This window comes from Catharus ustulatus, chromosome 4 (assembly GCF_009819885.2).
Source record: "Catharus ustulatus isolate bCatUst1 chromosome 4, bCatUst1.pri.v2, whole genome shotgun sequence".
In the NCBI taxonomy this organism is placed as follows: domain Eukaryota; kingdom Metazoa; phylum Chordata; class Aves; order Passeriformes; family Turdidae; genus Catharus; species Catharus ustulatus.
The window spans coordinates 65299439-65318874 of record NC_046224.1 but is presented as its reverse complement, the minus strand read 5'-3'; the positions used below and the strand labels follow the sequence as shown (position 1 = coordinate 65318874).

Genomic DNA, 19436 nt, shown 5'->3' with positions numbered 1-19436 from the left:
GCACACATACATGCACACCCACCCCTTTAGGACACTTTAGGATAGAAATGGAAAAGATTTCCTCCATTTGAACAGGGAAAAAGAGACACTAATGAACACCAGTGATGTTAGAGAGCCCAGAAAACACTAGCACAGCCTTCCAAACAACCTGAAAAAGCTTACAAGGAGCAAGTGCAATAGCTCTGGACAGCAATACCCAGTTGTAATAATATCTCTGAATTCTGACTGTGGCAAATGTATCCTGGTTTTATTGAGCATCAAATAAAGGCAAAAACTGCTCTCTGCAGAGAAGTTCTGCAAGGAGACTTCTGGGAGGAAGGAGAGAGAATGAAAACAATTTGTTTTCCAGGATGTGTGCCTGAGTCAACAGTTTTCCATTCTGAGATCATAATGAGCAAATCTTCTATGGGATCTCAAATGATTACAGTAATATTCAGTTTTCCTAAGCCATAATAACAACACACACAATAACCAAACAACCTGTAAATCAATTAACAAAATAATTAGTTCTGGTTTCATCTTTCTACCACCAAATGTTTTATTAGAGTTCTGTTGTGAAGAGCAGTAACCCCTCAGCATAATTTATGACACTGCATCTACACTCTTCTCTCTTAGCTGCACCAGTGAACTCTAATGGAAATGCTGCTTGCTTAAGCCTCATTCATTCTCAAAAACCATTAAACTGGATGAAGCCATCCTTTTGCAAAGCCTTGTTACAGAGCATAAAACTCAGCCCAGCTTCACTGCATACCGTTAAAGTTTTTTGCAGAAAGCTATTAGAACTCTACTGAAAAATAATAAAAATCTCAGTTTATGTTCATTTATACTCTGAAAGGCGAAACTACGTAAGTAGTGACAATTAGATAAGCATCACTGTTACCTTCTGCAGGATGAGGTTCAAGTAGACACTCTCTTCCCAGTCAATGTCGGGGTCTCCCAGGCCAGGAAGCTTCTTAGAATCTCTCCGGTAAACTTCAACTTCGACCTGCTAAGGAAAATACCACATCTCTTTGAATTAGAGGTACCTATTTGCAAACATACAACTGATATCAGAAGCTGCACATCATGTAGCTTCCTAGTTTTCTGTCAGGATCAGATTTTGCTGACGATGCAAGGCTTCATGTGGAAATTAACTAAGGAACATGGATGTGTAGGAAAACAGGGAAGAAAGGCACCAGAATCTCTCTGTGCAGAAGAATCTCAGTTTTGGGCAGGAGCTTCATTTATTTCCTGTAACAGGTATGTTTCAGCAAAAAGGAAATTAATAAAATCAGGGACGCACACACAGACGTAGTTCTCTTAACACAATCCCTCAGTATCAAGCATGTCACTACATTAATGCTCAACACGGTCCAGCCCATAGCTATTGCTTATTTTCCATCAGCATGGCAGACTCTGGGAAGACAAAATCCAATAATTAAATCAAAGAAAATGCCAACTTGGAAGAGAGGCACAAAGATCATCCAGTCCATTTCTTGGCCCTGTACAGGACCATACCCAAGAGCCATATCATGTGTCCCCTGGGGATGGTCCTGTGTGCTTCACAGAGGATATTTTGGAAACTCTTTGTACTGGGCTTGCATGGCCAGGTTTGGGTAGCAAGGAAGCTACAGAGGCAGCTCCTGTGAGCAGCTGCCAGAAGCTTCCCTTATGTGCAGCAGAGCCAATGCCAGGCAGCTCCAGGATGGATGCACTTCTGGCCAAGGCTGAGCCTGTTGGTGAGAGCAGCAGCACCTCAGGAATAACAGGCTTAAGAAGGGGCAGGTAGATACCTGAACGAGGCTGTGACCCTGTGGAGAATCCACAATGGAGCAGGTTCCTGGCAGTATCTGAGAGAGAAGAGCCCAGAGTGGACAAGGATTGCTGGCAGGACTTGTGACACTGTGGTGGACTCAGACTGGGACTGCCTGAGTCTGAAGGACTGACCCTGTGGAAGGGATCCACACTGAAGGACTCCCCCCTGGGAGGGACCCCACTCTAGATCAGGGAAAGAGTGTGATGAGCCCTCACACTAAGGGCAAAAAAGTGGAGGCAATGTGTGAGGAACTTACCATAACCTCCACTCCTCATGACCCTGTGTTGCCAGAGAGGTGAAAAGGTAAAAAAAATAAACAGGAAAGAAGGCCAGGAAGAAGGGAGGGATGGGGAGGAGGTGTTTTTTAGTTTTATTTTTATTTGTAATAAATTAAACTAAATTCCCTAAGTTATGTCTGCTTTGCCTGTGACAGTAACTAGTGAGCAATCTCTCCCTGCCCTTATCCTGATCCATGAGCCTTTCATTGTATTTTCTCTGCCCTGCCCAGCAATGGAGTGGTGTTGGTGGGCACCTGCCAGCATCAACATCCTGCAACTTCTTCTAAAGGTTTCACACTGGAACTACTGACTGGACACAACTACGTGCAAGATTTTCAGCTGTACTAAAAAACAAGCAAATGAAAAATCACAAATAGCCTCAGAACACAGAAACAACTCCACCTATCCTAACAAACTAAAGCAGCCGAGACAAATATAAAATGATGAGGTAGTACACTGAGGTGAATGTAGTTTGACACTTCAAATACAGTTTAGAACAAAAATAAATAAAGCTGGAATACCAAAATATAGTGAAAAACAGGGAAACAGTAAAATTTCAGGACTGCCACTATCATCAGATACCATGAAAGCTGAACACATTGTTCTTAACCATTAATTTTTAAACTTAGAAATAGTTTTCTAAAAGGTCTATAGACATTATTCTTCTTTTTGTTTATTTTTATTTCTTCCAAGGTTCCCATCCATGATTTTTTTATTGACAATTTAATTACACAAACTAATGACCGTTACTACAAAACGCTAAATATGTGAGCAGATGAGGGAAACAATCTAATTTAGATTCATCTCGAAACAAACGTAATAGTTTCACTTCTGCACCCAAAAGCATAGAAACATGACATGAACAAAATTCCAGAAATACCTTGTGAAACAATAGCCATCCTGTCTCTGAACAAAACAGGGCAAAGGCAGGACTGAGTAATGGCAGGGTAAAACTCCAGCTCTAAGTAACACCAGGGAAAGCAAAACCAAGTGCATAGCAGACACTCTTTCAGTCTCTCCTGCCTCTGTTTCCATGGAGCCTTTATTTTAAGCCAAGCAACAGTCATCTCATAACACTGAAGTTTCAACCTCCCTCTGCCTTCAGAAGTCAGCCATTAATTCTTTCTGCTGGTGAACTTCACTTACACATGAAAAGCTTCTCCCCTACAATTACAATGCCAGTGCTCAACAACTCTTTCATAGAATGCCTTACACGTCCAGCATAGATCTTGACAGCAAAAGGGCTTTCTTTAACCATTTTTCCCTGTGCACTAATTCAGAGTAGGATTCCTTGGTGTACACCTTGTAGGTCAGGGCAGAGTGGATCTCTGTGAATCACAGCTCTCCAAGGACTGGAGAACGTGCTGGATTTCAGACAGCTGAGTCCTCCCAGGAAAACAAATCTGTCCAAGCCAGGCATCCAGGAGACACTGGTCTCCTTTTTTCCAGGTGTGCGGCTGACTCACTTGGCCATGCCTCATCTTTGTGCTTGTTTAGCTGGCTCTAGATCAGATGTGCCCTCCTGCAAGCATGAAAAGTTATTAATAGAAACAACTATGTAAATACTAATTGTTTATTCCCAGTGAAATACAAAAGCCAAGTCATATATTTGCTCATTGAAGTGACACTTTTGGAGCTGAAATCCATGATGCCACCTTTGTATCAAGTTTTCACAGGGTTCCTGAGCAACAGTTGGAAAAAAGGATCTCAGCCAGGCTGAACTCCCACATTACATGGATATTTTACCATGTTACTTCCTCACAAACCCCAGCTAAATGACCTTTGACTAAACAGTACCTGGGAAAACACCTTGTTTGAGAACTCATTCCAGTGATTAGTCATCCTCTTGGCTACAAGTGTGCAACTTCATTCAATTTGGCTGCTTTCCTTTCGCCAGTCTCTGGACCTTGTCATGCCAATATATCTATATCTATATCAATGGAGAAGACGTTGAATACTCAGTTTTGGGTTGTTTTGTGCTTGGGTTTTTGGGGTTTTTTATGGTCATGTGTTAATCTTTGCTAATCTTTTAAATGAACAGATAAAATACTTCTGGGAGACCTCTGAGCCTCTTATTAGGCACCGTCTCAAAACTTGCTCTCCTTTGCCACCCACTTTGTTACGTAATGCACATCTTAAGTTATCCACTTTCAGACAGCTGGAACAGTTTTATCATAAAACAAAGAAAAATCAATGTAAGACCCCAGTCTAGGTTTAAACTCTTTGTGACAGGGGTTTACCAGAAGCATTATTTTGTTGGCAGTAAGAAACCAGCCAAAAAAGCAGGTCCTGATTTTCTTCTAAATAGAAGTCAAATGGAATTATTGGTCTATTTATAAGCAGAATCATTTTTTTTCAGACCACATTTATTGGAAAGGAGGAAAGGGTTGAACATAAAAAGAGAGAGGAAATAGACACAGGGAAGAAAATTTAAGTCTTTTTACACAAACACAAGTTCAACAAGAAAATACTTCTGACTGTTCCCAGCACCAGCTGCAATACAGAGACCAAAATCTAATTTCTAGGATCTTACATTGACAGGTTTGCTTCAAAACATTAGGAAATATCCATAAAAGTAAAAACTGTTTTTCACATGGATCCATCTGCTATGATACCAGAATGATGTCCCAGCATGTGCTCAGGTTTGAAAAACCCCATCACACAGCATGTCCAACTCTTGTGGCTTCAACATTAGAATCATCTTTCTCACATTTATCCAGGTACTTCCTTTCACCTCTCTTTTCTGGAACAGAAAGGTGTCATTTCAAAATGGTCTTTCTAAATTTACTGACCAAAGAAACTCAAGTCCTCTCCATGCTTCAGATCTACCCCCAAGCAGCCCTAGTTTCTTCTGCTCTTTTCTTGTGCATTATGTATCAGCCACTTGTTTTATTTTCTCATACTTTAAAAACCTGTTTTTAAAGTACCTGCTGTTTTTAAAGTACCTGAGTACTCTAAATGGTGTAGCATGAGTGAACATTAACAGGGCAAACTGGTATTACCACTGCAGAAAATAATCTCCATTTCCGGACAACACTTCCCTTGGGTAGTCAACACTTCGTAGCTCCACAGACACTTACTGAAGCACCTCCCACATAGCTGGGATTTCTGTGTGCCACCCTGTTCCCTCACTCTAGTAACTCAACTCACAGCAGCAGGAAACCAGATCCCTTTAGTACCAGTGCCTATGGATTGCCACAGCACAAGCCTGCACAAGACAGCAGCTGGAGCTGTTTGGCTTTCCTGTTCCATCTAAGCAGTTTCCCATAAAGCAACACCACAGTGTGAAGTTGTTTCAGAGTTTGCAGGCACAGACACACATCCCCATTCATCCCCTCTTTCAGCAGGATCCAAAGCATCAGAAGAGCCTCCCTGGGCAGCTGGATACTCAGTTGCTTCCATACCAATCTCCTATATAACTAATACACATTATGCTTCACACAGCACAAGCTATTTAGTTATAAATTTGAACTTATAAGATCACATTTTTATCAGCATAAACACTCTGGAATTTTTTTTTTCCTCTTAGGGGAAAGAAAAATGCCTTAAAAGAAAAATATCGTTAAAAATATGTAAGGTATAACAAAGAAGTGGTGCTAAATGCTAAACATCAGCCACCAAGCCATAGCAGGATGAAAAAAAAGCATTTACATTAACATTGCAGTTACAGTTAACTTCTAATTACACATTCCTAAGCTGGGCAGAACATTAAACCCCCTTTCCTATCTGTATCCTTTTAGCAAACACATTTCAAGTAACTTGAAACACTTTATACAGCACCAAAGACACTACTGTAGTAAGGTGGTTTATGGATGTGGAGAGAGAATTTGTGACTAAAGCAGCTTTTTATTCAAATCTCCTGATTAGACATAAGTAGTCATCTTCGGCTCCTTCTGCAACAAAACATAATCTGTTTATCCCAAATGTACACAAATACATCAATTCTCACCCCAAATCTCAGGTCTCCAGTACACTTATAATGTAGTACCTCCAAAGGATTCTCAAAACATCTGTGTGATGGCTAACAGCTGGCCTGAAAGCCTCACAGGTACAAATAACCCAGACCGTAACTTGACCAGCCTGTAACTGCGATGGAAAGGAAACATCTTTGGGAGAGAGGGCACTGAGAGAAGGAGGGACTTGGCTGCAGAGAACGGACATGTAAGCCATGTGACCCTGATTTAATGCAGAGCACTCATCCTAGGTTGAACATTTCATGGTGTTTTTACCAGCAGATGCTTAGTTTGATATTAGCAGAAGGTAAATTCAGTTGAGCAAAAGCTACCCAGCTTTCTTTGGGTTTGTGTGCAGTGATTTCTGCACATCTGGCTCTTGAGGAGAAGGCACAGGTAATTCATTAAAAAAAGGAAACACTGTACATAAGAGTGCCTGAAACAAGTGGCAATGCAGGTCTGCATGACAAACATTGCAATTTTTTTCAATGTGTCTCTATAGCCATAGCACTTCCTTCAGGTTCAGCAAGGTTGGTTATAAAGACAGTGACTTGCCAAAAGCTACCAAGATATGTCGAAACTTTCCTTGCAGCACAAAGCTTTTTTGGAAAAAACCCCCACCTCCAGACACGGAGACACCAGTCACTCCTGGCTTCCCTCTCTATACATATCAACAGCATGACGCAATTCAGGAAAAAAAAATTAAAAAATCACTATCTCACAAGCTGCCTGCACCTTTTGGCACAGGAAAAGGGGATTTTCTCAGACCAAGAAACTACCATAAACAGAATGGGAGCTGTTGGTCTGATATCCCAGGACTTGTGCTTCCTGTGTTTTACCAAGCTGGGAAGCCCCAGACGTGCAGAGCCACGTTCAGTCCCCAGCAGTGCTGGAGAACACATACTCAACAGGACACAGGCTGGGCTGGCCAGTTGGCCATGGAAACCCATCTGCTCATGCATCTGTTCACCAGTGACATCCCTGTCTGCTAAATGGGAAGGAAATCAAAGGAGCCTGCTATTTTCTGGAGCATGCAGAGAAGCCCTGTGGGAAGGATGCACTCCCAGTCCTGTCACACAGGGAAGCTGATGTTACAAGCTTTCACTGGAATATTTATATACAAGATAATACCTAAAAGGGGGCAACTGTATACAACAATGAAACAATGTACTAAAATGAAAAAGAAAGATTCTTTCAGATATTATATGGAGAAGCTTTCTTAAGATTATGGTTATTGAAATTTTCACTGGTGGTAACAGCAGAGGACAGTGTAAAGAATGTCCTCCAAGACAAAATTCCTATTCCCTTTTCCTGGATACTATCAATTAATTATTCACAAGTTGCACCTGATCCTCCATATAAAGGCAGCATAATGCCCAGTAGCTATGGCAACTCAACACCCACTATAGCTATAAAGCTGAAATAAAGCCCACTGCAATAAAGCAACTGCAAACTGTGCAAGAAGCAGAGTTCAGCTACAGACAAACCACCCATTTTGAAAAACTTGCTTTGTGTCAATTACTTGAATTCTGTGCCCACAACCCCTTTGTATAACCAAATGATCACAAATTTTGGGAACTCTTCCTGGTGCTAGTGTCTCTGTTTAGAGAAAAAATTAGGAGAATACTCTGGAATGAGTGTTTCCTCCAACAAAAAAGGAGTTCCAACAATCCCTTTCTGCTAATGAGAGACTAACACTAGTGGATGAAAGTGAAAAAACCCAATTGTTTCTTGACAAACAGAGCACTAACACGACATGGGGGAAAATGGTGAATAAATGCTAGATACTGAACTGTGAGACCTGATGGTTACTCAGCCTGGGGCTCTTCCAGGGAGCTGCACCCACCCAGTGGATCCCTTACTGTCTCTGCTGAACAACTGCAGTTGCAGTCTCAGCTTTATTCCTGATATTCAGTTCTGCAAAGCTGTTCCCAATATTCACATGGGTTTTAGTGCTGCTGTAACTCCTCTAACTCCTTACAACCTAATCTTTCTCCTGTCATTTATGGATCTGTTTGCAGGCAGTGGCATAACGACCTAAGACTGCCCTGGAGTTAACAATTTAGTTTACCTTAGAATGAGAAGTGCTCCGATTTGTCAAGTCCAGCCCCTGAAATTTAGGGTTAATTACAATGCTCATTATCCTAACTTAGAGAAGATGAGGTATCACAGCAAACATCTCCCAGCTTTGATTTGTTGGCACCCTCTCCACTCAGCCAAAGGTGCTTTTGGGGGAAGAACAGACACTGGTCTATGAGTAGCTCTGAATTGAGTGGTGAAGTTCAAAAGTCAGACCCCACTTAGCACTTAATAAGAGCAAAAGTAAAAGGCATGCAGAGCAAAGCAGTTAGAAAGAGCAGCTTCCTCCATCTTCAAAGATAGAAAACTCCTGTAACCTTTGCCCTTCATCACTAGAACAAAAAACTGCTTGCCCTCCTCATCTGAGGGCACACACCAACCAACCTTTTTAGATCCTGCAACTGCCTTAAGATTGTATTTTCTCACTAATTCTCACTTTCTTCTCATTGTTACGTAAGTTTTATATCTCAGTATTAAAGAAATTACCTAAAAGTTAATTATAGCTCCTGCAAAAATACTTCATCACAAGGAATACCTACCGAATGTATTCTGTTTTCTTCTTTTCAAGAAGGACAAGACATTCCTTCTGATTGGCAAGTCACAACCATAGAAAACAAATGATTGAACAAGCCTACACATCTACTTTCAGTATCTGCACATTGTATATGAAAAAGCACCTGAAGTGATAAGAATGAGTAAATTATACAACTGAGAAAAATGCTAACAGGACTCACAGAATTTAAAGTTGATTTCAACCAACCATAATTGAAATTACTTAGATGAAAGGGTCCCCAAAAATCTAGTTCTGCCTTTGTAACTTCAGAAATAGCAGAAGTATAAAAGAAGAAAAATAAAAGCGCAAGTTGTTCAAATTACTGGAGCAGTCTGAATGCTTGAAGATGCTCATCAAACAAATGAGGGGAAAGCAAAAAATTTGCAAACCATAAGTCACATAGGTGTGGAAACTTATCCCAGGCCTGGCTGTGGCACCAGGACATTGGTTAACAGTGGCTAAGTAAGACACAGCTGGGAGTTCAAATGTGTTGAGCAGTATCAGCAAGGCAAGAATTATTTGGTTTTGGGATCCTGACAAATTCATCTTTGCTGCTGCTTCACACTTGTACTATGTGAATCCCACCAACTTTCATTCCCCAAATGCTCCTTGGATCTGCTAAATCAGCTTTGTAAAATGAAACTAAGAAACACATGTGTGACCATTTAAGCATTATCAAACATAGTCCCAGACCAGAGAGCAACCTGTATTTTCAGGTGCTGAAACAAGTTGCTCACTGTTGCCTTATTGTTATTTTGCAGCCTTTCTGAAGCTCCTAGAGAAGCACAAGCTCCTGAAGCAAGACACAGTGTGTGCCTTCTGCAGTATCCAGTCAGCAGGATTCAGGAAGATATGTTACATCCATAGGCAGCAGACATAGTCATGGAGAAATAACATTACAGAATGTTAACAAATCAGTGTGTTTCAAACAATCTCTGTTGAATACAGAAATGCATAAACTGTGTTAGTGACCAGAAGATAGGGTGGGTGAAAATCCTGGTGCAGATATTAGATATTTAAGTTAAAATTACCAATATTACTATAAATGTGATGATGTTATTCCAGAGCTCCAATTCAATAGCACATTAATTTCAACACTGAACCCAGACCTTCCCATACCTCTAATAAGCAAGGTAACCAGCCTGCAACCCACAGATCAAACCCACTAAGCGCTCTGATGAACCAGTGGCTTCATGAGGCTTTTGGGGAGTTCCAAGCAGACACTTTTAGCTTTTTTATTTTTTTTTCCAGGATGCAAGCCCAGCCTAGCAGTGCTCTTCTGTCCCTCCACTCCCCAGTGACTCAGACATGCATTTCTGATGCTGAATTATTCAGCATAATTCATCAGATAGGAAAACTGGGTCTGAGCTTCTTCCCTTCCCAGCAAAGTTGCTCTCTGTAGCAGAGGATAGAGCATCTTCTTGGCTGCCACGTTTCAGTGCCATTCATATTAAAATCACATCAGACTCTGGTTTTCTTGTCACCTTATTTCACTGCTCAAGAAGAGTTCTAAAGAGACTGGAAGCAATATAAAGCAATACACTAAAAATGCCCCTGCAGCTCACACCCCTTCCTGACTCTGGAATTTTGTGACTGTGATACTGTGAATGTATTTCAGCTGAACACTTGCTTTGTCTCAGACAGTAATTTACTCTGGAAATAGGGCAAAAGATGAGAGCATTGCCACCACCCTGACTGGTGTTAGCCTGCCACATGTGTCACAAGCACAGCACAGGTCACAGACAGCTTGGATCATTCTGTGTGGAAAAGATATTCCTGTCACATCATAGTATTTTCTTCCCTCCGTTCTTTTTTCCAAGCAATCTGCCACAGCACACAGAGGAAATGGAGATGGCCTTGATGACCTTAAAAGTCTCTTCCAACCTGCATGATTTTATAAATGCATCACGAACACAGGCTCTCAGCAGCTCCTTTATGCTCACACATTTAGACAATCAAAGCAGCACGAGAAAGCACAGGGATTTCTGGCATGGGGAACTGCAAAAAAAATGTCTTTACACTGAAGATGTTGACCTCCTTACAAAAAAAATCAGAGTATCAATCTGATAACACCAGGGTTCCTTTTTCATGTTTCAAAATGAAAGCATTGTGTGGATGCTGAACTGCAGGATCCACTGTTCCTGCTCACTGTGACACCGCTACAAGTTCAGCAGAATGGAAAAGCTGAGGCACAACAGCCAATGCTGTACCAACTTGGATGTGTTGCAATAATTGTTTGTTCTCACATACTACCCATGAACAAGGAGAAAATTTATTCAGTAAAAAAGATGCAATTTTTGGCCATTTGTTTTCTCTTCAGCATTTGGGCGGCTGCATGTCACGAAGTACAGCATAGAGCTCTTCTGGAGACATCCTGTTTGCTTGCAGTGCAGAAAAAAAAAAACCCAATGCTGGAACAGAGCCAGCAAAGAAAGATTCTTAAAACTTGTCTTTTCATTAGATGCTGAGTTCAGGTTGTTGAATCTTCCAGGCAGGCAGATGGTGACAGTGAATTACAGATTCAGTTAGGAAAATCCTGTGATTTTCTGTGCGAGTCATGTGCCTGAAGTAATTTAGTTTGGAAACTGACTGGTCACACCACAAGCAGTATTTGTTGAGTCACAGATCCAGATGCACATGAACATGTAAACCATGGCTCTGTTCAGTTCTGTCTCTGAAGCTGCAGTCACATCAGTAGCTTCAGCTTTTTGGAGACTTAACAGTCCTAATGACTATCCTGTGCATTTGGCAGCAACTCTACTCCTCCACATTCACAGGATGCTGAAAAAAATAGGAACTACTCCAATATCCAGGCAAGCTTAGAAAATATGCCCAGGGTATCTTACATTTCTCTTTTTTATTGCTTTGCCTTACAGATATGGCAACTCTTCAGGTGACAAGGCACGATGAAAGGCAGAATACAACCTGCTAGTCTATTACTGAAGTTTTATCTTTGTTTCCCAGCTGTCTGTGTAACATTATATACTTGCATCTTCTGGATTCCCAGGAGAAAGTAAAGCTGCTCTCTACAGAAAGATCAGAGATACTTAATCTTGACCTAACAGCATTTAAAAATCATAATCCTAAGTCTTGGCAAGAAAAACTGCAAGAGTGTTATTGTGACAAGGAAAGACAGAATTAAATGTAGTTCTCTGGGATCCAAGAGTCTGTGTAAAGGATATAGCCCAGAATTCAACATGGCAGCTCTGTCCCGGCATTCACATATTAGGAGCTTAATTGCTGTTTCACCCATCTATGCTCAGTTTAGAAATTGGTGAGAAGGAAAAGAGAAGCAAATGGAAAGTCACTTAGACCAGGCAGAGTGCAAAGCAGATAATTTAAAAGGTCATTTAAAATAAAATTTATGGTGGTACAGAAGTTTACCACCAGCACTTACTAGACATATCAAATGGGACAATTTATTACTTCAAGCTGTTGTGACTAAGCTGCATCCAAAGTCCTTCTCATTCAGTCTTAAAACTGAGCAGAACCTCTAATCTTGATCTTACCAGGCTTTTCCTGCTTATCCTCTGTTACACTTCAATTTAAAATCAAATGTTATTGCCAACACTCTTTCATCTCCAGCAAGGACAGAAAAACCCAAACCCACAAGCAGGAACTACTTTTAATCCCACAGGACAGGCACCAAAGCCTGGGAACCACTGGATTCATTCACACTTGTTTCCCACTGACACATACCATCACACCAGGGCATGGAAATGACACAAACAAACACCACCATTGTCAGAGTTCAGACAAACAGCCTCTCCCCACTCAGTCCCTTTTGTCATTGTCATCAGTATGACGATTGCTATCCTCAAAGCTGCACAGAGCTTATTTTCGTGGACATAAGCTAATGCTCTGAGCTGACGTGGGACAACGAGTCACCTCTGCCAGCATTCTTCAGCCAAAACCTGCAGCAGCCAGCTAAGCACAGAGCACATACACAGTAGTGTTTGTGGAAGAACGACAATGAACTTGCTTCACTGTACACCAACTACAGAGTCATCCTCAATGTGGTCCATGAAGAAATCATCACTGGACCATTTGTATCAGCCTGGCATAAAGCAGGAGCAAACAGCTACTGTACAGCTCCAGTTCTAGTCCCAAATGTCCCCAGACAACTGTGATCTCTCCCCTTCATTTGCCTTTTCAGTCTACCCCTGAAAATCTAAATGAGAGCACAGCTTGGCAGGTGGCAGGGAGGCTTGCACTTCCATTCAGCTTCTGCAGATACCAGTCTCCATCTCCCTCCCCTTTAAGAGTATGACTTTGGCATTTTAGCATCATTTTTCAAGGAAGAATGTCCAAAACTACAGAGTAAATTAAAAACCCATGTAGTCATAATTCAAAGTGTAGGAGTAGTTGTTTGGTGTCTCACTGCACTGGACAGGGTCAAAAGTCAGATAAAAGAGGGATTGGAACTACAAAGCAGTCAAGTGAAATCAAATAGGAGAACAACTGAACAAGTACCAACTATGAAGTTTCACAAAGCAATTGAAGTACCTCAAAGTCACAGGGAAAGTTCAATTCTCAGAAGCCATGCAAAACACAGCCAGCCACATGAGAGTTACAAAATGCAGCATGTGCTATAAGGGCCACTCCCCATCCCAGTTGTTACTGCACACCATTCACTAATGCTTATTTTGTAGCAACCACCACTTATGCAACCTTCTCACAAATAGAAATTATTTATGGTGCTTTTAGAAAGCCTAAATAATGCTCTGAGAGCAAATGCAAGGGTTTACGTCACTGTCACCTACCCACAAGTGGTTCAAACACTTTAAGTTAATGAAACAGTTAAAAAGAATTGATCAGGTGTCTGTGAATGAATTCAAGCAACTAGGCTGTCTGAGATTCACTTTCCTTGTTGAGAAGGAAAAGAGGTTAAACAACCCATGCTTTTACCCGGCTGAACAAAGCCGTATCATGCTTTTATAGTCATTTAAACAACAATCAGGATTGAAGTTTCCCCCACAAGTCTTAAAGCTCCAAATACACTAGCTGGAGACTAAACCACTCATCTGATAGAGAAAGAACCACATTTGCCATCTTCTCCTTAGTGGTAGTCACAATGGAAGTTGGAGGGCCAGGGAGAAAAGAGAAGTTAATTCTATCCGTTTTCTGTATCTTCATCCAAAAGGTGGAATCTTTTTCTCAAGGGAGCTGACAATTGTGGCTCTTTACACCACCACATTTGAACCCAGAGAACTCCTGTATAGCTGGTTACAAACACTTTCATATCAACCATCCACAAATACACCTGTGATTCAACAACAGTGTCAATTATTTACACGCGTCAGGAAATAAATCCCTGTCTTTTCCTCCTCCATTTATATTCCTGCAGCCACCAACCTTAATTCCCAATAAAACCATCCTACCTCTTGCTTCTGTTTCCCCCACCTAAGATGAAAATTGCCATGGAATGCTAAGAAGTTTCTCAGATCTCTAATGGGAAAATACCCGTGCAGCAGCACTGGGATACCTGACTATGTTTGCAAGGAACAATAGTTCTTTATGAGGGGCATATTGTCTGAAATGTAGACCATGAGAATACAGTAATTTCTCCACTGTTTGTCATTGCTGTACCCCAGCTCCAGGAGGCTGCTTGTATTCTGCTACTGAGTACACCCAACAGATGTTCATTCCTGATACTCTGGTTATCTCAGCCAGAAATACTAATGTGACCATCTTCCTTCTCCTTTTTTTCCTCCCTTCCTACAGACTTATGCAATAAGTTTATAAAGTATCACCACTGAAAAGCAAAACAAAAATCAGCTTTTAAAAAAGACAGGAAAGCTTTCTGATTTTCTCAAGTCTATGATAGTGCACCTCATTTACACTGCTGCTGCTGTTACAGAATCACAGAATCACTAGGGTTGGAAGAGACCTCTGGAGATCATCCAGTCCAACCCCCCACCAAGGCACCTTAACCACGGTATTCCCTTATGGATCAATTTTATATAACATCTTGTGGCGAGAAGAGCTGGAAATTCCTTATCCTTGACTTGCAATTCTTCAGATGTGTCAGGTACACCCCAACACCAAATCCCACGTTACCTGAAGCTTCCCAAGTTAGAACATATCATTACTCACCTTTTTACCCTCTGCACTCTCCCCACCGACGTAGGACAGTTTCCGACGGACGTAGAAGAGCATATCGTCCTGCCGGGGGGCCCACTTCTCCATGAAATAGGTTGAAAACATCCAAGTCCAGAACACAATACGGTCATCTTTGAAACACCCTAAGGGGTACAAAAGAAAGGTGAGATAAGAGCTGTGAATGAGTATGTCACTTTTGCTTGTGCTTAACACAACACCAGAACTGCAGCTCTAAGGTCTTGTATGGCGCACAGACCAGCTGTCACTTGGCCTGAGCCCACAGCTTATCTTGGGCCGTTGTCAAGCACATCCCAACAAACAATCTGCCCCTCTGCCCCACAGGCACAGGTCAGGGCCTAGGAGCAGACCCTGGCTCTGCCTGTGCTATGCAGAAGTGCAGAGCCAACACGCTGGGGGAGAACACATCAAAGCCGCACTCGAGCACTTCCAAAGACATGTGGTGACAGTACATGCTCCAGTTAATGACCTGAAGCCACCAGGTGCCAACAGGTTTCTTACAGGTCTTGGGGATTACAGCCAATCCTTCAGGAAATAACAGCTGGTGCCTTCCTTAAACCAATACACAGGAACAAGAATGTACCCATGTAGGGGTGACTGTAATTCATCCTCTCTCTGACAAAGGAACAAAATCCAACTCAAGGAAACTATGAGCTCACAAGCCTTGAATCCCAATTACACAATAAAAGTGGGAGGAGAAGGGCAAAAATGGGAAGAGGAAGATGCCACAAAGTCTCATTCAAGGAGACAGATGACATTAGCATCAGCAATAGCACTGCATTTGGCCTCTCCCCAAGAAAAGGATGCACAGTAGAGGTGACATTTTGTGTAACTCTTCAAAGCACTTAGCTGTAATAAAACAGCAAAGGGTGCTGTACCTTATGTGCTGTTAAAGATAAGAGAACACAGAACTGTGCCTGGTGATAGGGGAGCTGATTAATACTCCATGGAGTGATTGCATCCCCTCCCCAAAGCCCTACTGAGAGATAACTGGCTGTTACAATCAAGCTGTGTTAAACATGTGAGGACAGAAACACTAAAAAATACAAATAATTATACTGCTGACAAACAACAAAAACCTAAAATAGATAGTGGGGATAATGGATGATTATTATGTACAAGGCAGCAACACAGGTGGAGGTGTACATACACACATGCAACTGCCAACCCCTCCTCCAGAGCATCTACCCTTTACAGGACATCCTCAGCACATTTTCCTACTTCACTCCATGCGCAGTATTTGCCAGACAAATCTTTCTTCCAATCTTTAATTACTGAGGTGGGTAGGATATTAGATTTTCAAAATTTTAGGAGACAGATGTGTGACTGAAAGAAAAATATTCAGTGTCTCCAAACCAAATAAAAAAGTAATATTGAAACCACAATAAAAATCCACTGATGGACCATCCACAAAATACATTAACCAATATCAAGCAGGATAGTATTTGAAAATATGTATATTGCTGATTAAAAAAAAAAAAAAAGAAAAAAGAAAGGCTGAGGGAGAACAGAAAAAGGCTGAGGTAGCTAGTTTCTAGTGCAGGTTAATAAATTCCAGACCACACTGCAATTACTTTATTTGCATGACTGCATCAAAGTAGTTTCAATTACTTAAGGTAGCATGGAACAATGTGTAATCCTGAATAAAATACTTGAGTACTTAAGGACTACCCTTTTTTTTTCCCCCAGTGGACAGATGGAATTGAGCACTGGAGAGATCAGATATGGGATCCTGGGCATTTTCATCATGGAAATGTCTCCTTAGGGCACAGATGAACAGGACTGTGTATAGTAAACAGTTACACCGGAGAGCATACCATGCAAGAGTGGATTCCAGTGTGTTCAGACTCACAAAACCACTCTGAAAAAGGACAGGATTATCACTGGTCTGTATATTCACACAGGAACATCAAGAATAGAAAAAGAACTATTCAGGTTTAAGGACAAACCTTGCTGACACAAGGACAAACTACCCACTGACACATTTGCAGGCTGGAAAGTCAAAGCTGATTCCTAAGCATTCAAGCTACAAAGTTCAGGAGCAGCTCCCTCAGCTGGGATAGTGAAGGCAAAAATCCTTGCAGCTAAGACAGAGCTCAACTTGGTTAAGAAAGTTCCTGTGGTACCTGTGACAGTTGAGGACACCATGACCCAGTCCCAACTCTATATTTAGCAAAAGAGCAGAAAATGGCACACATTCATCGTGATTAACTAACAGTCTCAAAGACACTTATTAAATCTCACAGGGTTAGAGTATCTGAATTCCCAGCCTTAATTAGCTGGGGAGAGAAAAGAGGGATAGAGGATTGCCCTGAGTTCCTCTGAAGTTCTAAGAAAGACAAAGAAAAAACCAAAAAAGAATGCACATTCTGTAAGAACCATCTCTGAAAGTGCTCTAGTGTTCAGAAATACACTGCTTTGGTTTGCTCTATAAACAAGGAAACAAAATAACTCTAGGCAAGACACTCCTATATTTATAACGCAAAATCAAATTATCTAAATCCAGCATTATAAAAAGGGGTTTATTAATCACTTCTAGATTCTTACAGCACATGCAGAACTCTGAGAAACTGCCCATGAGCTCCTGATACCATCAGGTGTGTTTTAGGCTACAAACCATAGGAATTACTATGCTTAGGGGTGGTTATAGCATATATCTATAGATATATACATAGATATATATAGCATGTACATTTCTGGGTGGTTATACCTGCAGGAGAACAACAGAACTGGGTAGGATACCAGGACTTTGTGTGTGCTTTTACCCTCGCTTGGGGAACACAAGGACAAACTGATTCCACGGATTCAGCCTTAGTCTAAACAGAAAACCTGGGGACAAAAGCGCTGCAGCACTGAACCTACTTCAGCACTGCAGCACAATGCAGGGGAAAAAAACCTGGAAACCCTTAGAGTCACGTTGGACCACTGTCAATTCCAACCCCATCTGCAGCTGATGAGATGTAAAACTTCAGAGATGCTTGCAGATTCTGCTGTAATTAAAACCACCCTAAGGATGCTGTGACTGTTGTGACTGCAGTGGCTAAAGGACTCGACTTGAAGCCAAAAAGAGCCAAACTGCAGCAAAACAGCTGCTTTTATTCAATCCTAGTAGAAGCAGAGAGGATGTGCAACAACACACAAGAAGAAATAGCCTTTAAAATCTACTATTAAATTGCACTAACTTGCAAAGGAGACAACAACATTTTCATTTGTAACCAGAACTTCTTAAAACTTTAGAGGGAGAAAATCTATTACAATTTAACGCCAGAAACTGTCAGATCCGGTATGTCCACTCAGGAATGCCTTCAATTATTAGATTCCCACATTACAATAATTTTGGTCATTTCACTGGAAGCCTTCCAGCTTTGCCAAGAAAAAAATTTGAAACATCTATAGTTGAGAGCATATAGCAAGTCAGCTTTCTGAAAACACTCTTCCCCAAGCAAATCCAGCTTCAAGAGGAATAAAATAGAATTAAAAGTTCAGACTATAAATCTTAATAAATCCAAAGTCAGTTATATAATTATGAGACCTCTGTATGAATAAATCCTAACTACAACAATTACTGTAATTATTAATTTACATGTATTTTATCCTCATTAGAAGTAAAATTTATGCCAACTGCTATGCAATAAATGCCTTTCTTCTTACCTATTAGACATGTACTCAGAGCTTAGAGGAACAATAACTTCAGCTAGACAAGGTTTCTTCCTACACTTTTATTCCTTTAGTCTGCCAGGAGATCTCTTCACTGTGAAACATTATAAAACCCATTTCATCCAACACTGCCACAGTGATCATCTGTAAAATAACCATCCTTAGATGTTTAGGGGTTAACTGAACACTAATGAAGATCTTTATAACCCCAGCATGGTGACAAAATGAGAGCTCTAAGCAATTCACATTGTACTTAATTTTTGAGTTTGCCCAAGCATTCTGCAAGGACAATATAAGAAGTGCTTCACATATATTAAAGCCACCTTTGATGTTATAGGGTTTAATTATGACCGCATAAAATCAGAATGGGTGGTCCCTCTCTAGAGACAGCTGCCAGCTAACCAGATCATCAGAAATCTAAAGTTCAGGCTTCTTCCCACAACCATGTGCAAGGACACCACTTAATCCCTTCAGCTTGACCTTATAAAAACAGGGCTACAGTGAACTTGCCACTGAACTTCTGGAAGTATTAGTTAGAAGGCTGGTGATACAGATGCAATAACTTTTACTGGCAGAACTTTGGCTGAAAAAGGAAGGCATCATGGTAACAGCAGCAACAGGAGCAAGACAGACATCACAGACACAGCCCTCCTCCTTACCCTAAAGCAGTTAGCTATTCTACCCCACCAAGATGTGTGGCATACACACATCTATCAATCTAAGATTAAGGTTCAGTATTATCCCAGTTAGAAAAATTTGGTATCTCTAGCTTATGTGTTTATTCAGGAAACAGCTGGAGATGAGCCAAGAAATCCATAAAAAGGTGTGGAACCTGGCTACAGGGAGGCAAGAATTTCAAGGAAATCCACACCTGCACGCTGGGCTCCCCAGCTGTGCAGCTACAAATTCAGGAAGTTTCATAGTGCCTGTGCCAGCTCACCAAAGTTTTGGTAGGATGCAATCAAATGGTCTGGAGATAAGTAGAATGGAAGAAGATCTCC

General features: G+C 41.2%; 1 protein-coding gene across 2 annotated transcripts in view; it reads right to left on the bottom strand.

Moving 5' to 3' along the window:
• Positions 1 to 19436, bottom strand: part of KIAA0930 (KIAA0930 ortholog) — a 53459-nt gene that overhangs the window by 13853 nt on the left and 20170 nt on the right. The window contains exons 2-3 of one of the 2 annotated variants that reach the window (XM_033058628.1): positions 14755 to 14903; positions 881 to 988 (exon numbers count right to left, since the gene is read on the bottom strand). In XM_033058628.1, the coding sequence (XP_032914519.1) occupies positions 881 to 988; positions 14755 to 14903 (257 nt within the window). The remainder of the gene's footprint in view (positions 1 to 880; positions 989 to 14754; positions 14904 to 19436) is intronic. The other variant, XM_033058629.1, reaches the window with a different exon arrangement.